The 16,397-nt window shown below is 37.7% G+C and overlaps 2 protein-coding genes across 2 annotated transcripts; both read right to left on the bottom strand.

Moving 5' to 3' along the window:
- Positions 1-1,013: 1,013 nt before the first annotated feature.
- On the bottom strand, positions 1,014-5,290 carry LOC146707280 (apolipoprotein L6-like). The gene is made up of 9 exons (XM_085460847.1): positions 5,230-5,290; positions 4,532-4,657; positions 4,320-4,412; positions 3,955-4,047; positions 3,824-3,863; positions 3,678-3,729; positions 2,395-2,524; positions 2,127-2,315; positions 1,014-1,776 (listed from the first exon to the last, which is right to left on the bottom strand). Exons 1-9 carry the CDS (start codon positions 5,236-5,238, stop codon positions 1,354-1,356), a joined length of 1,155 nt encoding a protein of 384 aa, XP_085316973.1. The 5' UTR covers positions 5,239-5,290; the 3' UTR covers positions 1,014-1,353.
- Positions 5,291-6,614: 1,324 nt separating this feature from the next.
- On the bottom strand, positions 6,615-11,653 carry LOC146707279 (apolipoprotein L6-like). Its single transcript, XM_085460846.1, has 9 exons — positions 11,589-11,653; positions 10,363-10,464; positions 10,151-10,243; positions 9,786-9,878; positions 9,655-9,694; positions 9,509-9,560; positions 7,995-8,124; positions 7,727-7,915; positions 6,615-7,406 (listed from the first exon to the last, which is right to left on the bottom strand). The coding sequence occupies exons 1-9, from the start codon at positions 11,595-11,597 to the stop codon at positions 6,984-6,986; spliced, it is 1,131 nt and encodes a 376-aa protein (XP_085316972.1). The 5' UTR covers positions 11,598-11,653; the 3' UTR covers positions 6,615-6,983.
- Positions 11,654-16,397: the final 4,744 nt, after the last annotated feature.

Genomic DNA, 16,397 nt, shown 5'->3' with positions numbered 1-16,397 from the left:
TTTTAACTGGCCGACAGTTAATTTAGATCACAACGTGTCCCATTTTATATTTTATTCACATACAGACGGACATGATTCACTGCTTATGTCTAACACATGTAGGGTCACACCCTTGTCATTTTGAGCAGCCTCTGGTCAAACAAGCCTGGTAACTATTATTTGGACTGAACAAGACTGTGCAGACTGCAGAGCGAGGAGTCTCACTTCATACATTTCATCATAATTATTTTTTTCACCCTACATGAAGGTTTCATGTGGTTGGGATGGTTTTGTAAAGGGAAGATATTATTTTAGATGGGGAAGTCATTTAATGACTGTCAAAGTAGTCAGCGAGGTAAATAAAAGGCTGATTGTCACTCAAGTGCACTGTTCCTTTTTTCAAACCGAAGATAAAGATGGTGTTGAAGCCAAATATTAGAGCAGCCCCCTAAAACCCAAAATTGGCATCTGAATGAAATCTTCAGCATTGTTTGTAGATACACTTGTTAGAGCCAGTCATAGTGTAATAAGCAAGTAATGACAATAAAGCAAACATAGATTAAAAAAAACAAAAACAAAACTCCATCCAAAGTTGAAATAGGGGTGGAAACATCAAACTTGTTCTGCAGACAGTACTGAAAGATTCAAGCTGCAGGACAGTGACTCTGAAAGTACACCTGGGTCTGGTTTGTGCTTCTCCAAAACCAGTGTCTCTTGCTATGTTTTTTGTAGTCGTTTTAATCTCACTGAGATATAGTTTGACTACATTTCTGTAATTGTAATACGGTCTGTATGACCCACAGTCCGGTCTGGTACCTGAGTAGGTTTATGGAGAACATTCAAAATGTTTCATTTTAAGCTTTCAGTTAACAACCACTCACATTTGTGTGTAAATTGTTTTTAAATGTTATACGTAAAACTATACCACATATAAAGTCAAGCTAGGAATGTCAAAAGTTTACGTATTTTCAAAATGTGTACTCAGCATCAGCTGAAATGTTTTAAAAGAAGGACTACACTGCCCCCTGGTGGATGGCGTCAGTCTTTATTTATTAGTCTTATTTTAAAAATGTCATTGGATTCAGTTTAACACGTAGCTTAAGCTGTTAGATTATCTTGAAAGAAAAAACAGCTAAAGTAAGGGAGGTTAACACAATCTCAGTTTTATACAGCATTAATAACCACATGCCATTTAAAAGAAACTGCTTGAAGTTACAATTCCTAAAGTTGCACCAAAAGCTTTGTTCTGTTTTCAAACCTGTTGACAAAGAAGTAATATATATACACCGATCAATAAACGTTTGTAAAAACTGAAAATTAACATTAAAAGACAACCCCAAAACAAAAGATATTCAAGTGGAGAAAAATACCCTCCTAACAATACTTTTCAAACAGTTCTTTGATTTTGATGAACTCATCCAGTCCTTTCTGGAGATCCATCATCAAGGAGCGGAGTTTCTTTGCCAACTTTGACTCAAAGCCCTTCTTCACCTTGGTTCCATCTTTTCCTTTGGTGAAGTACATATCCATGCCGAGGGCGAAGCCTTCTATCATCCCAGACGCCTTAGAGTTTGCCTCCAAGGCCGTGGCACATGCACCTCCTTGACCACAGAACTCCAGCACCTTGGAGGCCCTCTCTGACTTCACCTTTGTGTTCTCAAGCGTGAACACACCATGCTGCCTCAGCTGCTCTATGCCCTCATTAACATAAAACAATTTCTCCTGAATGCACTTACTGAGGGACTCGTAATTGGTAAAGATCTTCTCAATTTTCTTCTGGTCCTGGTTGCATTTCACCTGGAAAAACATGCTTCACAATCAGTTCAATACCAGAAATTCAGATTACTAGTGTGGGTAGTTTCCAGTTAGTACCCTTTTTAAAAATTGTGATAACATAAAAACAGGGCTTTTGATCTTGAGAGACTTTATATTGTAAAAGAAGACATTCAGCATTTTAGATTGAAGTCCTGGACCTCCAACGGTCCCCTATGACAGCAAACACTTAGACAGTGGGGAGAAGTGTTCTCGGCCAAGACACTGAAGCCCAAAAACTCAGATGCATCACTGGAGTGTGAAAGTGATAAAGAAAAGCTGTGATTGTTTTTAACAGCAGAATTTAATCAAGCCAGTGCCTTAAAGACCGTCACCTTATTTGCGATGGCTGCTGATGCACCAGTAACACCGCCGGCTGCAGCCACGCCGACCCCGACAGCAGTTAGTGCCAGCGAGGCTCCCAGCGTGAACGGGGACAGGATCACCCCAGCAGCTGCTGCCACACCTCCTGCTACAGTTGTAGCGCCTCCTGTGATGCCAGCGATTTTTGTCCCCTTTGAAACCTGAAAAAGAAAATGATTAAAAAGGGAACCTATGGACACAGATATACATATATCCATAAATATATCCACACCTTCTTACCTTATCCAAGTTGTCAGCGATGGAGCCAAGCTCGTCTATTTTTTCTTTCAGCCCGCCTTGACACCCAGATGTCGTCGAGATGTAAGAATTGAAAGCTTTATGAAGATGTTCGGCTTTAACTTCTATGACCCTAGAATGTGTTATAAAAACTTTATTAATTCACCTTTAATATCAACAAAACCATTTGCATTTTAAACACACTTATTCATGATCCGCAGATAACAGACTGTAATAACTTTGGTGATTCTCTGACTTTTCCTAAAGCAGGAAAAGCACTGCATTTATCACGGATAACTGGAAAACTGCACTTTAATTTACAGTGTAAGTCTTCATTTGCTTCACGAGCTGCTTCTTTTGTTCATGGCAGATTATTTGGTGAAGCACGTGTGTCATGACTGCCTGCTGTAAGTATATCTTTTCTTAAGCACTTAGTTTTACGTGTTTCATACTATTAAGAGTTGTTTTGTATTAAAAGTCTGCTTTTGTTTTGGTTCTTTTCTCTACAGAAGTATTTGGACCAGATGGAAAGCAGCACTCAGGACACTATTTGACAATGTCTAAAAAAAATCAGTGTGAATCTGCGTGTCGTTAATCATTTGAAGCAGGAGGCATGTAATGAAAGTACAGGAAAGACTCCTCCAAACAGCTCAAATCGACAACTAACCTCAGATGTGTTTAGCCGCACTATTCTGATGAATCTCATTTAGTAAAAATAAATACTTAAAAAAAAAACAACTCTGAACATCTAATGTTTGGTTGCTAAGGAAAATAAAATGTTCTTTGTCCATGTTTATGGAACTTATTCCTGTTTAGCTTGTTTAACTTACTTTTAGAAAGTGAAACTAGTGCTTAACAATAATGTATTCATATGTAACTAGATTAGAGGTATGAGAGTTGCGAGCACAGCCTTTTTTCTTAAAGACATTCTTTATGAAAAAAGGCTATGTGAATGGCTGGGAACTAAAGTTAGGCCTGAACTTAAACACATGCAATCAGCCAATCAGCTGTATGGTATAAAAGAAGTGCTGTAGCCAAAGGAGTGCACGAGTAGGTTCATGACAGTACTGTCAGTCTGTCCACCCTTTGTTAAAGACTGAAGTCCAACGATGTCTGAAGAGAGGAAGATGCTCACATTTGTGTGGTGTGTCTGCTTATCATGGAATTGAATTAAGCTGCATTGAAGTGAAGATGAAATTAATCCAAAGACAAACTTAGTGCCAACAAACAATCATTTTAACTATAACTACTGTTCCCACATGTAAAAGCATGGATAAAAAACTTACACTTTTTCTGGCACTCCTCTAAGTTGGAGCTCACTGGACAGAGTTTTCCAGGCTAGAAGCAAATGACACTACAGTTCAGCAACAACAGGATACCACAAAAAACAACATCCTATTGAAATCTTTTCAAGCTGGATATTTTTACTCACGTGTTGACTCTTTGTAGGAGTTTGACAGACTCTCAGCATCCTAATTAAAGAAAGATGATTTAAAGTGACTACAACATGACAAAACAATCACTTGATATCAATTTAATGCTGTGTTTATTTTAAGTAATTACCAGGGCTTCATTTTCATCATCAAGCTGCAGTCGATGGGGTTTAGGAGGCAGCGGAGGGGGTTCATCTTTATCCTTAAAACACTGATCCAGCATCTTAAAAAAAGAGAAACAATCCATGTTTATTAGATCAACCTTGAACATGGTAATCCTGTTTGAACTGTGCACATACTTCATATGTTATCTCACATGACAGAGAGTTTGATCAGACACACCAGTTTCAGATTCTTTGGATGCACATGTCTGACCTTTGTACTGCTGCAATTCAACTGCTTTCAGATAAACTACATTTCTGTGACACATTAAAAGCATTCATTGTGTGAGTAGATGTGGACAGAAAAAAAACATTAGATATAGACCAGCGGTACCTTTATTTTTTCCACAAAAACTTCATTTCCTGTTGAACTCTTTCTAACAGTCCACTTCTTTGGTGCCACCGGTGGTGGACTCGAGCAGATGTCCTGAGTTTATAATAGAGAAAAAAATCACCAAATAATTAAAAATGAATAGAATGCAACCATATATGTTTATATATAGCCACTGCTTAAACTTCTGAGAGTGTAGGCGACTGAACCCAAACCTCTCCAGATTTCGTGGGAGACAGGGGAGCACTTTTTTCTGGCTCATCAGTCTTAGGACTCATTTGAAGGAAGATTTGTTTTCTTGGCAGGGGAGTCGGACGTGGCAAGGGAGTCGGAAGCTTTGGCTGGAGAAAAGAGGGAGCATAATTGAAGGTGCTGCCACAATGTGACAAAGATAGTTATGTAACACAGAATAAGTTTATCAAAGTAGAACTGTGGTCTACAATTTCAATGGCCCCCTCCCTGAACCTACTTTTAGAGACCATGAGGCATGTTCATGATACAACATTGAGTCAAATCTACTGATCTATACATTTTTACAGTGAAATTTGCTTCAAGATTTCTAAGGAACTACAAATCTGAACACATTATATTTCAATTCAGAGTCAGCTTACAGAGCTGAAATTCCAGACAACCAAACTGTTAATCTACCTGGTCAAGCCCGCCAAACAAGGCTGCTTACATCGCTGCAGCTAACACGCCCATTGTGGACTGATTTCACTTTTGCTTTGTGTGCAAATCTAATCTAATTCAAAAATTTTAATGATTCTGGCAACAAAACCTTTGCAGTTCTTTTGAAATATGTTGGAACAAATTCCAGATAGGTAGGATATTTTGACCAAAACAATATGCATGGCAGTTTGAGTAAAAGTTGTTGTCATCTGAACTTAAATAAAATTCTATTTAAATTTCTTACCTGTGGCATTGTGTAACAGTGCCTGCTGTCTCTGTGTAACTACAGGATGCTGCACTTTGGCTGGTTGATCCACTAAATGAATGCTCATCACACAAACCAAACAGATTGCATGACTGTGACTGAAACGTCACGGCATGGTATCCATTCACCTTTTTTCATTCATTCTGTTGTTGGACTGGAAAATGTTGTTTTTAGGATAACAACACCCGCCACTTGTCGCAAGAAATATTAAAGGAAATCGTTTAAAGGAACACTTTAGGAATACTGTGATGAATAAATAACAATTTTCTTTCACCACCTTTTAAAGACTTAGACATGAAATTGTTTTTTACTTTTATCAAAACCTTACTGACTTTGCAAAGGTTTCTGCAAAAAATGCAGGAATAATGCAGAGTAAAAAGGATCCAGACAGAAAAATTACATGTGATGGATTTATGTGAAAAATTGCTGAAATGGAGAAAAGCAAAATAATACTCGTGAAAACATACAGATCAGAAAACAGACAAAGAAAATATATACAACCTGAGAGCATAGCACCAACTACTGTAAGTCACACTACATACATTCAGCAGCCACTTTATTAGGTATACCTGTTCAGCTGCTCAATAATGCAAATACCAAATTAACCAATCATGAGTCAGTAATTCAAATCATTCAGGCATATAGACATGTCCAAGACAGCCTCATGAAGTTCAAACAGAGCATCAAGAAGTAAGGTATAATAGGCATGGTTTTTGGTCTGAGTGTGTCAAAAACTACTGGTCCAAAAAAAGAGAAATATCCAGAGAGCAGCAGTTCTCAGGGTGAAAATGCCTTGTTGATGTCAGAGACCAGAGAAGAATCACCAGAGCTGATAGGAAAGCAACAGTAACACAAATAACCAGCGATTATAAACAAACCATGCAGAAGAGCACAACAAATCTTACCTTGAAGCAGTTCGGCTACAGCAGCAGAAGACCACACTTGAAGCCACACATTAATTTGGACCCAAACCCTAATTTTTTTTTTTAGGTCATTCAAATTTTTTTTCACAACCCAAGGTGTCCACACCTTATGATAGTGTGAAAATGTAAAAAGGTTTATAGCATAAATAGGTTGAATGATAGGCAGAACTATTTGAATAAACACTGAGAAAAAGTTTGACTGCATTTCTGTAATTGTCATATGGTTTGTATGACACACAGTCAGGTCTGGGGCCTGAGTAGGTTTATGGAGAAGTAACATTTAAAATGTTTCATTTTAAGCTTACGGTTAACAACCACTCATGACATATAAAGTCAAGCTAGGAATGACAAAAGTCTATGTATTTTAAAACTGTACTCAGTATCAGGTGAAATAAAAAACAGAAAAAAGAATTACACTGCCCCCTGGTGGATAGTGTCGGTCTTTAAGTAGTTTATTTAGAAGTCATTTTTAAAAATGTCATGGCATTCTGTTTAACACCTAGCTTAAGGTGTGAATCGACAAAATCTGATTAGATTAGTTGTAGAAATAATCTTAACAGGAAAAATTGGCTAAAGTAAGGGAGGTTAACACAATCTCAGTTTTATACAGCATTAATAACCACATGCCATTTAAAAGAAACTGCTTGAAGTTACAATTCCTAAAGTTGCACTAAAAGTTTTGTTCTGTTTTCAAACCTGTTGCCAAAGAGGTAATATCTATATTGATCAATAAACTTTAATAACAGCTGAAAATTAACATTAAAAGACAACCCCAAAACAAAAGATATTCAAGTGGAGAAAAATACCCTCCTAACAATACTTTTCAAACAGTTCTTTGATTTTGATGGACTCATCCAGTCGTTCCTGGAGATCCACTGCCAAGGAGCGGAGTTTCTTTGCCAACTTTGACTCAAAGCCCTTCTTCACCTTGGTTCCATCTTTTCCTTTGGTGAAGTACATATCCATGCCGAGGGCGAAGCCTTCTATCATCCCAGATGGCTTGGAGTTTGCCTCCAAGACCTTGGCACATGGCCCTCCTAGACCAAAGAACTCCAACAACTTGGAGGCCCTCTCTGACTTCACCTTGGTCCTCTCGAGCATGATGACACCATGCTGCCTCAGCTGCTCTATGCCCTCAATGACATAAGCAAGTTTCTCCTGAATGCCCTTACTGAGGGACTCGTAGTCGGTAAAGACCTTTTCAATTTTCTTCTGGTCCTGGTTGCAGTTCACCTGGAAAAAAATGCTTCACAATCAGTTCAATACCAGAAATTCAGATAACTAGTGTGGGTAGTTTCCAGTTAGTACCCTTTTTAAAAATTGTGATAACATGAAAACAGGGCTTTTGATCTTGAGAGACTTTATACTGTAAAAGAAGACATTCAGCATTTTAGATTGAAGTCCTGGAACTCCAAATTAACAAAAAAACAGAAACAAAAGTGAGTCAGAATAGATTTGAAAAATGTATTTTCTCTTAAAAATTTAGGAAAACCTATCAACCTACAAAAACCATGAACAAAGATGTTTTAACCCAGTGCCTTAAAGACCATCACCTTATTTGCGATGGCTGCTGATGCACCAGTAACACCGCCGGCTGCAGCCACGCCGACCCCGACAGCAGTTAGTGCCAGCGAGGCTCCCAGCGTGAACGGGGACAGGATCACCCCAGCAGCTGCTGCCACACCTCCTGCTACAGTTGTAGCGCCTCCTGTGATGCCAGCGATTTTTGTCCCCTTTGAAACCTGAAAAAGAAAATGATTAAAAAGGGAACCTATGGACACAGATGTACATATATCCATAAATATATCCACACCTTCTTACCTTATCCAAGTTGTCAGCGATGGAGCCAAGCTCGTCTATTTTTTCTTTCAGCCCGCCTTGACACCCAGATGTCGTCGAGATGTAAGAATTGAAAGCTTTATGAAGATGTTCGGCTTTAACTTCTATGACCCTAGAATGTGTTATAAAAACTTTATTAATTCACCTTTAATATCAACAAAACCAATTGCATTTTAAACACACTTATTCATGATAACAGACTGTAATAACTTTGGTGATTCTCTGACTTTTCCTAAATTAGGAAAAGAACTGCATTTATCACGGATAACTGGAAAACTGCACTTTAATTTACAGTGTAAGTCTTCATTTGCTTCACGAGCTGCTTCTTTAATTTAGTTTGTGGTAGATTATTTGGTGAAACACGTGTGTCATGACTGCCTGCTGTGAGTATATCTTTTCTTAAGCACTTAGTTTTATGTGTTTCAAACTATTAAGAGTTGTTTTGTATTAAAAGTCTGCTTTTGTTTGGGTTCTTTTCTCTACAGAAGTATTTGGACCAGATGGAAAGCAGCACTCAGGACACTATTTATTTATTTATTTTTACTCAGGACACTATTTATTTATTTATTTTTACTCAGGACACTATTTGAAATCAGTGTGAATCTGCGTGTCGTTAATCATTTGAAGCAGGAGACATGTAATGAAAGTACAGGAAAGACTCCTCCAAACAGCTCAAATCAACAACTAACCTCAGATGTCTTTAGTCACATCATTCTAATGAATCTCATTTAGTAAAAATAAAAACACACACACAAAAAACTGTTTTATTTGCCTTAGTCACCAATGTCAAATAAAATAAAATGTTCTTTTGTGCCCTTCCATGTTTATGGAACTTATTCCTGTTTAACTTGTTTAATTAATTTAAGAAAGTGAAACTAATGCATAACAAAAAGGCATTCATATTTAATTATTATCATGAGAGATATGGGAGTTGCCAGCCCTGCCCTAGTTGTGTATGTTCATGAACAAAAAGGTCAGAGAGAACGAGCCCCTTCCGGCATCTCTGCATGCCTTCACTTTCACTTGCATTGTTCTTTTTCTTTCTTTCTTCCAAATGTTTTGTGAAATTTTGTGGTCTTGAAAACTGCTTTCCTCCTCAGCTTTGGGCAGCGAGAGCCAGTGTAGCATACAAAGATGTTCTTTAAGCAAAAAGGCTATGTGAATGGCTGGGAATTAAAGTTAGGCCTGAACTTAAACACATGCAATCAGCCAATCAGCTGTATGGTATAAAAGAAGTGCTGTAGCCAAAGGAGTGCACGAGTAGGTTCATGACAGTACTGTCAGTCTGTCCACCCTTTGTTAAAGACTGAAGTACAACGATGTCTGAAGAGAGGAAGATGCTCACATTTGTGTGGTGTGTCTGCATGTCACTGAATTGAATTAAGCTGCATTGAATTGAAGATGAAATTAATCCAAAGACAAACTTAGTGCCAACAAACAATCATTTTAACTATAACTACTGTTCCCACATGTAAAAGCATGGATAAAAAACTTACACTTTTTCTGGTACTCTACCAAGTTGGAGCTCACTGGACAGAGTTTTCCAGGCTAGAAGCAAATGACACTACAGTTCAGCAACAACAGGATACCACAAAAAACAACATCCTATTGAAATCTTTTCAAGCTGGATTTTTTTACTCACGTGTTGACTCTTCAAAGAAGTTTGACAGACTCTCAGCATCCTAATTAAAGAAAGATGATTTAAAGTGACTACAACATGACAAAACAATCACTTGATATCAATTTAATGCTGTGTTTATTTTAAGTAATTACCAGGGCTTCATTTTCATCATCAAGCTGCAGTCGATGGGGTTTAGGAGGCAGTAGAGGGAGTTCACCTTTATCCTTAAAACACTGATCCAGCATCTTAGAAAAAGAGAAACAATCCATGTTCATTAGATCAACCTTGAACATGGTAATCCTGTTTGAACTGTGCACATACTTCATATGTTATCTCACATGACAGAGAGTTTGATCAGACACACCAGTTTCAGATTCTTTGGATGCACATGTCTGACCTTTGTACTGCTGCAATTCAACTGCTTTCAGATAAACTACATTTCTGTGACACATTAAAAGCATTCATTGTGTGAGTAGATGTGGACAGAAAAAAAACATTAGATATAGACCAGCGGTACCTTTATTTTTTCCACAAAAACTCCATTTCCTTCTGGACTCTTTTTAACAGTCCACTTCTTTGGTGACACTGGTGGTGGACTCGAGCAGATGTCCTGAGTTTAAAATAGAGAAAAAAATCACCAAATAATTAAAAACTATTAGAATTAAACCATATATGTTTATATATAGCCACTGCTTAAACTTCTGAGAGTGTAGGCGACTGAACCCAAACCTCTTCAGATTTCGTGGGAGACAGGGGAGCACTTTTTTCTGGCTCATCAAGACTGATTGGAAGTGAGATTTGTTTCCTTGGCAGGGGAAGGGGATGCTTTGGCTGTAGAAAAGAAGGAACATAATTGAAGGTGGTGCCACTATGTTACAAAAAGAGTTATGTAAGTTTATCAAAAAATGCATCTGCAGTTTCACTGCCCCCCCCTCTATTCTTAGAGACCATAAGTGCATGTTCACATTACAATGTTGAGTCAAATCTTGTGATCTATACATTTTTACAGTGGAATTTGTCTCAAGATCTCAGGTCCGCTAAACAAGGCTGATGACATCTCTGCAGCTGACACACCGATTGTTGACTGGTTTCACTTTTGCTCCGAGTAAAATTTGATAATGGCTGTTTATCAGTTTATCTATCAGTGGCATTGTTCCAAAGTCAGCCTTTGACTAAGAAAGTAACAAAACTGAAGACATACTAAAGATGCATTCAAACATACAAGCATTTCTAAGGGAATATAATGTTGGCAATGATGGTACCCATACAGTAAATATGGGAAGCAGTTGTATGCAATAGGAATTCCAATGATTTGTTCTGACTACATTATTACTTAATAACTCCTTTATTATTGACTCCAATCATCTTCAGCGTAATCAAGTGCACGATGCTTGTATATATGAATATATGTATGTCAATGTAACGTAAATGTAACATCTAAATAAAGTTTCAGAAGAAATCACCAAAAAAAGACATGAAAAACAAGCACAAACAAGCAACATATTTAAGACATTTACATGCTCACACTGTAATGACCCCTCCCTACGTATGCTTGGTATTAAGCAGTGAAGACGATGTTTTTCTTGACTATGTGACTCAAGGTGAGTTGCATAAAGTTTGCAGTTTACAAAGCAAGCACAAAAACTGACATTTGAAAAGCCTTGCAGCAACATGGTGATATAGAAAATACTAGAAAGCCGTTCTAAAGATAACAGTTTACTGTGAGGTTTGCGGAGACTGAGAGCTGGACAGAGCCTCATTCTTCAGCACAAAATGACCAAATTAACTGCCAAAACTTGATTTTTAAAAAAATATTTTATAATTCTGCCAAATAATATTTTGGAACAAATTCCAGATAGGTAGGCTATTTTGACTAAAACAATATGAATGGCATTTTGAGTAAAAGTTGTTCTGAGTCATCTGAACTTCATTAAAATTCCATTTGAATTTCTTACCTGTGGCATTGTGTAACGTTGTCTCTTGTCTCTGTGTCACTACAGGATGCTGCACTTTGGCTGGCTGCTCCACTAAATGAATGCTCATCCCACAATCCAAACAGGTTAGGCATGACGGTGACTGAAACGTCACGTCATGGTATTCATTCTCCGTTTTTCATTCATTTCTGTTGTTGGACTGGAAAATGTTTTTAGCATAACAACACCCGCCACTCGTCACAAGAAATATTAAAAGAATACTTAGATTCTTTTTTTCTTTTTCTAATGAAATTGAACGCATAAATGTTATTCTGTGAACAGAAAGACAACTTCTGCTTTTGCTTAAGTTTTTCTAAACTGGGATATACACTAGGGGGAATCTCATTAGTAACTGCTTATACAGAGGTCTCTATGTGTGCCTTTTCAAGTATGTTAAGCAGGATAACTGTCTTTTATGTTACTGTAATACAGTTGCACCAGTAAGACAAAATTTCATATTTGCAACACAGTTTGTTTTGTTGTTTTTTAGTGACTTTGGTGGAAATCTCAGAGCTGGAACATTCTTCTCATCACTCTTTCCCACTAATGATCATTGTTTTGAGAAAGCGGCTACAGATGTGAGAATTGCACCAAAGCAACTGAGAAAAACTGCAAACCTTTTCTCAGGTATGAGAATGAAGAGTGCTAATGTCATGCCAGGATCCGCTGTAATTCACGCCCTGGCTTTACAGGTTGTCTCAATCAATTAGGCACGATGTTCACAGCAGGATTGTTATTCTCACTGCACTTCATGTAGTTCTCAAAATAGTTTTATGACACAGACTCACCTGTACTAAAGACAGGACAATAATCAAAACGTTTTTCACATTTGTCAAATGTGCCAGTCAGTCAGTCAATCACTTCAACTCTGTGATTGATGAGTAACAATCTTTCACCACCTTTTTAAGACTTGGACATTAAATTGTTTTTTACTTTACCTTTACAAAATCTTACTGATTTTGCAAAGATTTCTGCAAAACTCTGTAAAAAGGATCCAGACAGAAAAATTACATGTGACGGATTTATGTGGAAAATTGCTGAAATGGAGAAAAGCAAAATAATACTCATGAAAACATACAGATCAGAAACAAGACAAAGAAAATATATACAACCTGACAGCATAGCACCGACTACTGTATGGTCCAGCAAAGTCATATTACATACATTCAGCAGCCACTTTATTAGGTATACCTGTTCAACTGCTCAATAATGCAAATATCAAATTAACCAATTGTGAGTCCGCAATACAAAGCATTTAGGCATGTAGACATGTTCAAGACAGCCTCATGAAATCAAACAAAGCTTCAAGAAGACCAAGAATACCAGTCAGACAAAAAACCATGCCCATTATGATTCCCTTAGGCCCCCTCCTCGATTCAGAGATGGTCTTTCCCTTTTCACGTAAATGGCCTCTTTGACTCTGCACTCAAACCAGCGCTCCTCCCTGTCCAGCATGTCTTCATCATGCCTGTAGGCATAAATAAACTGCCTGATGAGTTAGCTCTTCTGTGTTGTCCCATCCACTTAGCCAGATAGCCTAACGGTGCATCTTTTACCATCTTACAACGCTGTGATTGCAGCCATTTCCCAACTCTCTGCGAATGGCCATTGATCAATGGTCATGACAATTTGCATATTAAAGGTCATGAAACTGACCTCACAGCACATTGTTTGTGTCAGTCATTGTGCAAATGTACTGTTTATGAGATTGTGGAAACCTGCAGCCAGCTGAGACTGAAGAAGTCACTCACATGAGAAAGTGACATGACTGAGGTGGAAAGAGCAGAATGCTGACTGATGTAGATCTGTGGCTGCATTAAATACTGGCCTGTACTGTGCAGGCATTCAGTATTTTCTTTGAGGACCATTTAGCTGTTGTGGCAGGAAATTGCTTCGTGCAGCGGTCCCCGACCTTTTTTGCGCCACAATATTTTCCCGGACCGGCCTTTAAGGTGTCGCGGATAAATACAACAAAATAAAACTAGTACTGGTACCGAAAAAAAGAAGATTTATTCATAACACATGTGAAAAGACCCAGGAAAACCGAGTTAACAATAAAAACGATAACAAAATAACGCTAAAAACCCCGAAAACCATACATTTCACACCTGAGCCTCAACTCTCGCGGCCCGGTACCAAACGACTCACGGACCGGTACCGGTCCGAGGCCCAGGGGTTGGGGACCGCTGGCTTAGTGCATTAATAATTTGATTTTCTACAGTGTGGTATTTGTTTAATAATTCATTGATTCAGTGCATAAAATAAGTTGATAAATAACATGTTAAATATATCAATCATATCAAAAAATGATAGTTTTGGGGGGAGTTTCTTTGACACATGCTGACTAAACAGAACAGGAAGTGAGAGCAGGGAGAACAAGAGTGAGCAGTTTAGTGAAAGGAACAGGAAAGGTGAAGAAGGTAGCATCCTAAAGACGAGCAAGAGGACAGTTTAAAAGGAGACATTATGGCACAATAAAGGCACAAGCTCTATCACCAGAGCTTCATCAAACAAACTCAAATTGCATTGATTGTTTATTTCAGTATCATTCTGTGACGTCAACCTTTAGGTAGCATATAATGTTTGACATTTTACATAAATTTTACTATTAAATACAATAATAGTATACTGTATTGACTGAAAATCCCATAGATTTCAGGTCTGGATTTAGCCCCAGTATTTCAAGAGCAACGCTACTGTTTATGGACAAATTCTTAAAAGATACGAGGTTTTTTTGGTGCTGACTCAGTTTTAGTTTTTTTTTTTTTTTTTAATTATTATTATTTTTAATATGTGCAGCAATTTATTGAAACATAAGGCAAAAACAGAGGTACAGGCACAATTCTAAAGTGTGTGAAAGTCACTTTTCAGTATGTCGACCTTTTGTTAAATATACATTTTTTAAAATAGGGAACATAAAACACAACATGTACAACAAGAATAAACAAACAAACAAACACAAAAAGCAAGGGATGTACCTACTAGTTAACATATGTACATAACAATTCAAAAATATAAGATACTGGAATATGGAGGTTCATACAAGTTCGGGACGCCTTGACTAAATATAATGTTTCCATATGTCCCAAATTTCAACAAATGTGTCATATTGAAATCTGTTAGAGAATGTAATTTTTTCCATTTTAAACAACCGATACACAACTTCATGTCATTTAGTGATGGAATTTTTACACCGAGCCATTTAGTCTTTCGGACAGCCAGACTCAAAATGCCGTATAACGGAGCACATTGCTGATACCAAGTGTCATTTGAAATTACCATATTTGTTTCCCTTTCCCATTTCTGTTTGATGTAAATTGTATTCATATTCTTAATTTCCTGTAAACACTTGTACAGTCTAGAAATCACTTTGAGACCAGGATCCGCATAGTATGCCTTAACAAATATATTCAGAACAGGAAGAGAGAAAAGATCTATTCTCTTGGGTATAAAGTTATGTAGATGATGCTGGATTTGGAGAAACCTAAAAAAATCACTATTGCTTAACTGGCATTGATCTTTTATTGACTGGAAGTCCCTAAGAGTTCCCTTATCATAAAATGTACAGTATACCTTTAAGCCTTGTCCTGCCCACTTTTTATATGTCGCATCTAACTTTTTGGGTAAAAAATCAGCTGGATTATAGTTGATCAAAACTTTAATGTGATTTCAGTTTAAGACATTAAACTGGCCACGTTTTAGATAAATTTTATAATAACAGAGTGATGCTGGACATAAGCAACTGTGATTCCCTGCATATTTTAAGGATTAAGATAAACTTCAGTTTTCACTGAGTCTTTATTAACATTATCTTGAGCTGTCTACATCATTTTAAAATGTATTAATTTTGTTGTTTGTTTGTGTTGTTAAAAGAGTTTTGTGTTGCTGTGCAGAGTGAAAATCTCACCTGATGTAGTGTTAAGGTGATGTTCACCAGTAGATGGCAACAGAGACAAATGGCACAGGTATTTTCTATACAAACAAAATTTCACACTGAAAAGCCTCAGTGGGAATTTTTGTTTGCATAGAAAGAAAAGGAAAAAGTGTCTTCAGGGGCCTGTTCTTCGTACCGCGCTAAGTGAGTTAGCTGGATGAGATTGTTGACCATTTCGCGTGATCCTGGATCGTTCGGTTCCCCGAAGCCCATCCGGGACTTGCTGTCATAGCAACAGAGCCGTAAGCGTAAACCTGCTCGGGAGCAGGTTCACTTTATGTAAACAGGATTAGATCGCGGCCACGCAGGTATGTCCGCGTCATTCATACGAAAGCAACAGCGATATTCCACCACTGTTTCACCATAAATAAATAACATCAATGTAACTAAAGATAATGCAGCACTTGATCCTTTTATTGATTTCACACAGATACATACAGGTCATTCCCTAAAAAAGGGAAATGTACTATTAACATTCTATTACATGTATGTGATTATTACAGATGTAATTCATATTTCAGAGTAGTAATTGTAAATTACTTCGTGTAATCAAGATGAGAGACCACGGCTATAAAAGCGAAGGTGGATTTGGGAAGCCTGTCGCAGTCATATCCTGTCCGTTTACGCGAGCAACCCATTGCGGAAGGTCCAAGATTGATAAGGAGAGTTTTCAGAATTCAGCGTATATTGCGGGACAGACAGGATCCTTTAGCTCAGCGCGACAGTGTGCTCATAGAGAGATATCGATTTTCCCGTGAGGGTATTATTCACTTAACCAACTTGTTGACGAGGGGGTGCAGGACCACCACCTGTCTTTTTTTTTGCTCTGCCCTTTTCTTGGTTGCTGTTATGAACAA

Source organism: Copadichromis virginalis, linkage group LG6 (assembly GCF_057382275.1).
Source record: "Copadichromis virginalis isolate Kocher_CV1m ecotype Utaka linkage group LG6, C_Virginalis_male_GT1.1, whole genome shotgun sequence".
Taxonomy (NCBI): Eukaryota; Metazoa; Chordata; class Actinopteri; order Cichliformes; family Cichlidae; genus Copadichromis; species Copadichromis virginalis.
The sequence above is the reverse complement of the archived record's forward strand: the minus strand, read 5'-3'. Positions and strand labels throughout refer to the sequence as shown.

What these genes read in the sequence shown, in the direction of transcription:
- LOC146707280 (XM_085460847.1), bottom strand. An exon ending in TTTTTGTGGAAAAAATAAAG is followed by an intron (nt 4,048 to 4,319) that starts GTACCGCTGGTC and finishes TCTTTTTTTAAG; the next exon opens with ATGCTGGATCAGTGTTTTAA. An exon ending in AGAGGAGTGCCAGAAAAAGT is followed by an intron (nt 2,525 to 3,677) that starts GTAAGTTTTTTA and finishes AACACATTCTAG; the next exon opens with GGTCATAGAAGTTAAAGCCG.
- LOC146707279 (XM_085460846.1), bottom strand. An exon ending in ATGATGAAAATGAAGCCCTG is followed by an intron (nt 9,695 to 9,785) that starts GTAATTACTTAA and finishes TTCTTTAATTAG; the next exon opens with GATGCTGAGAGTCTGTCAAA. An exon ending in CAGCAGCCATCGCAAATAAG is followed by an intron (nt 7,407 to 7,726) that starts GTGATGGTCTTT and finishes ATTTTTTTCCAG; the next exon opens with GTGAACTGCAACCAGGACCA.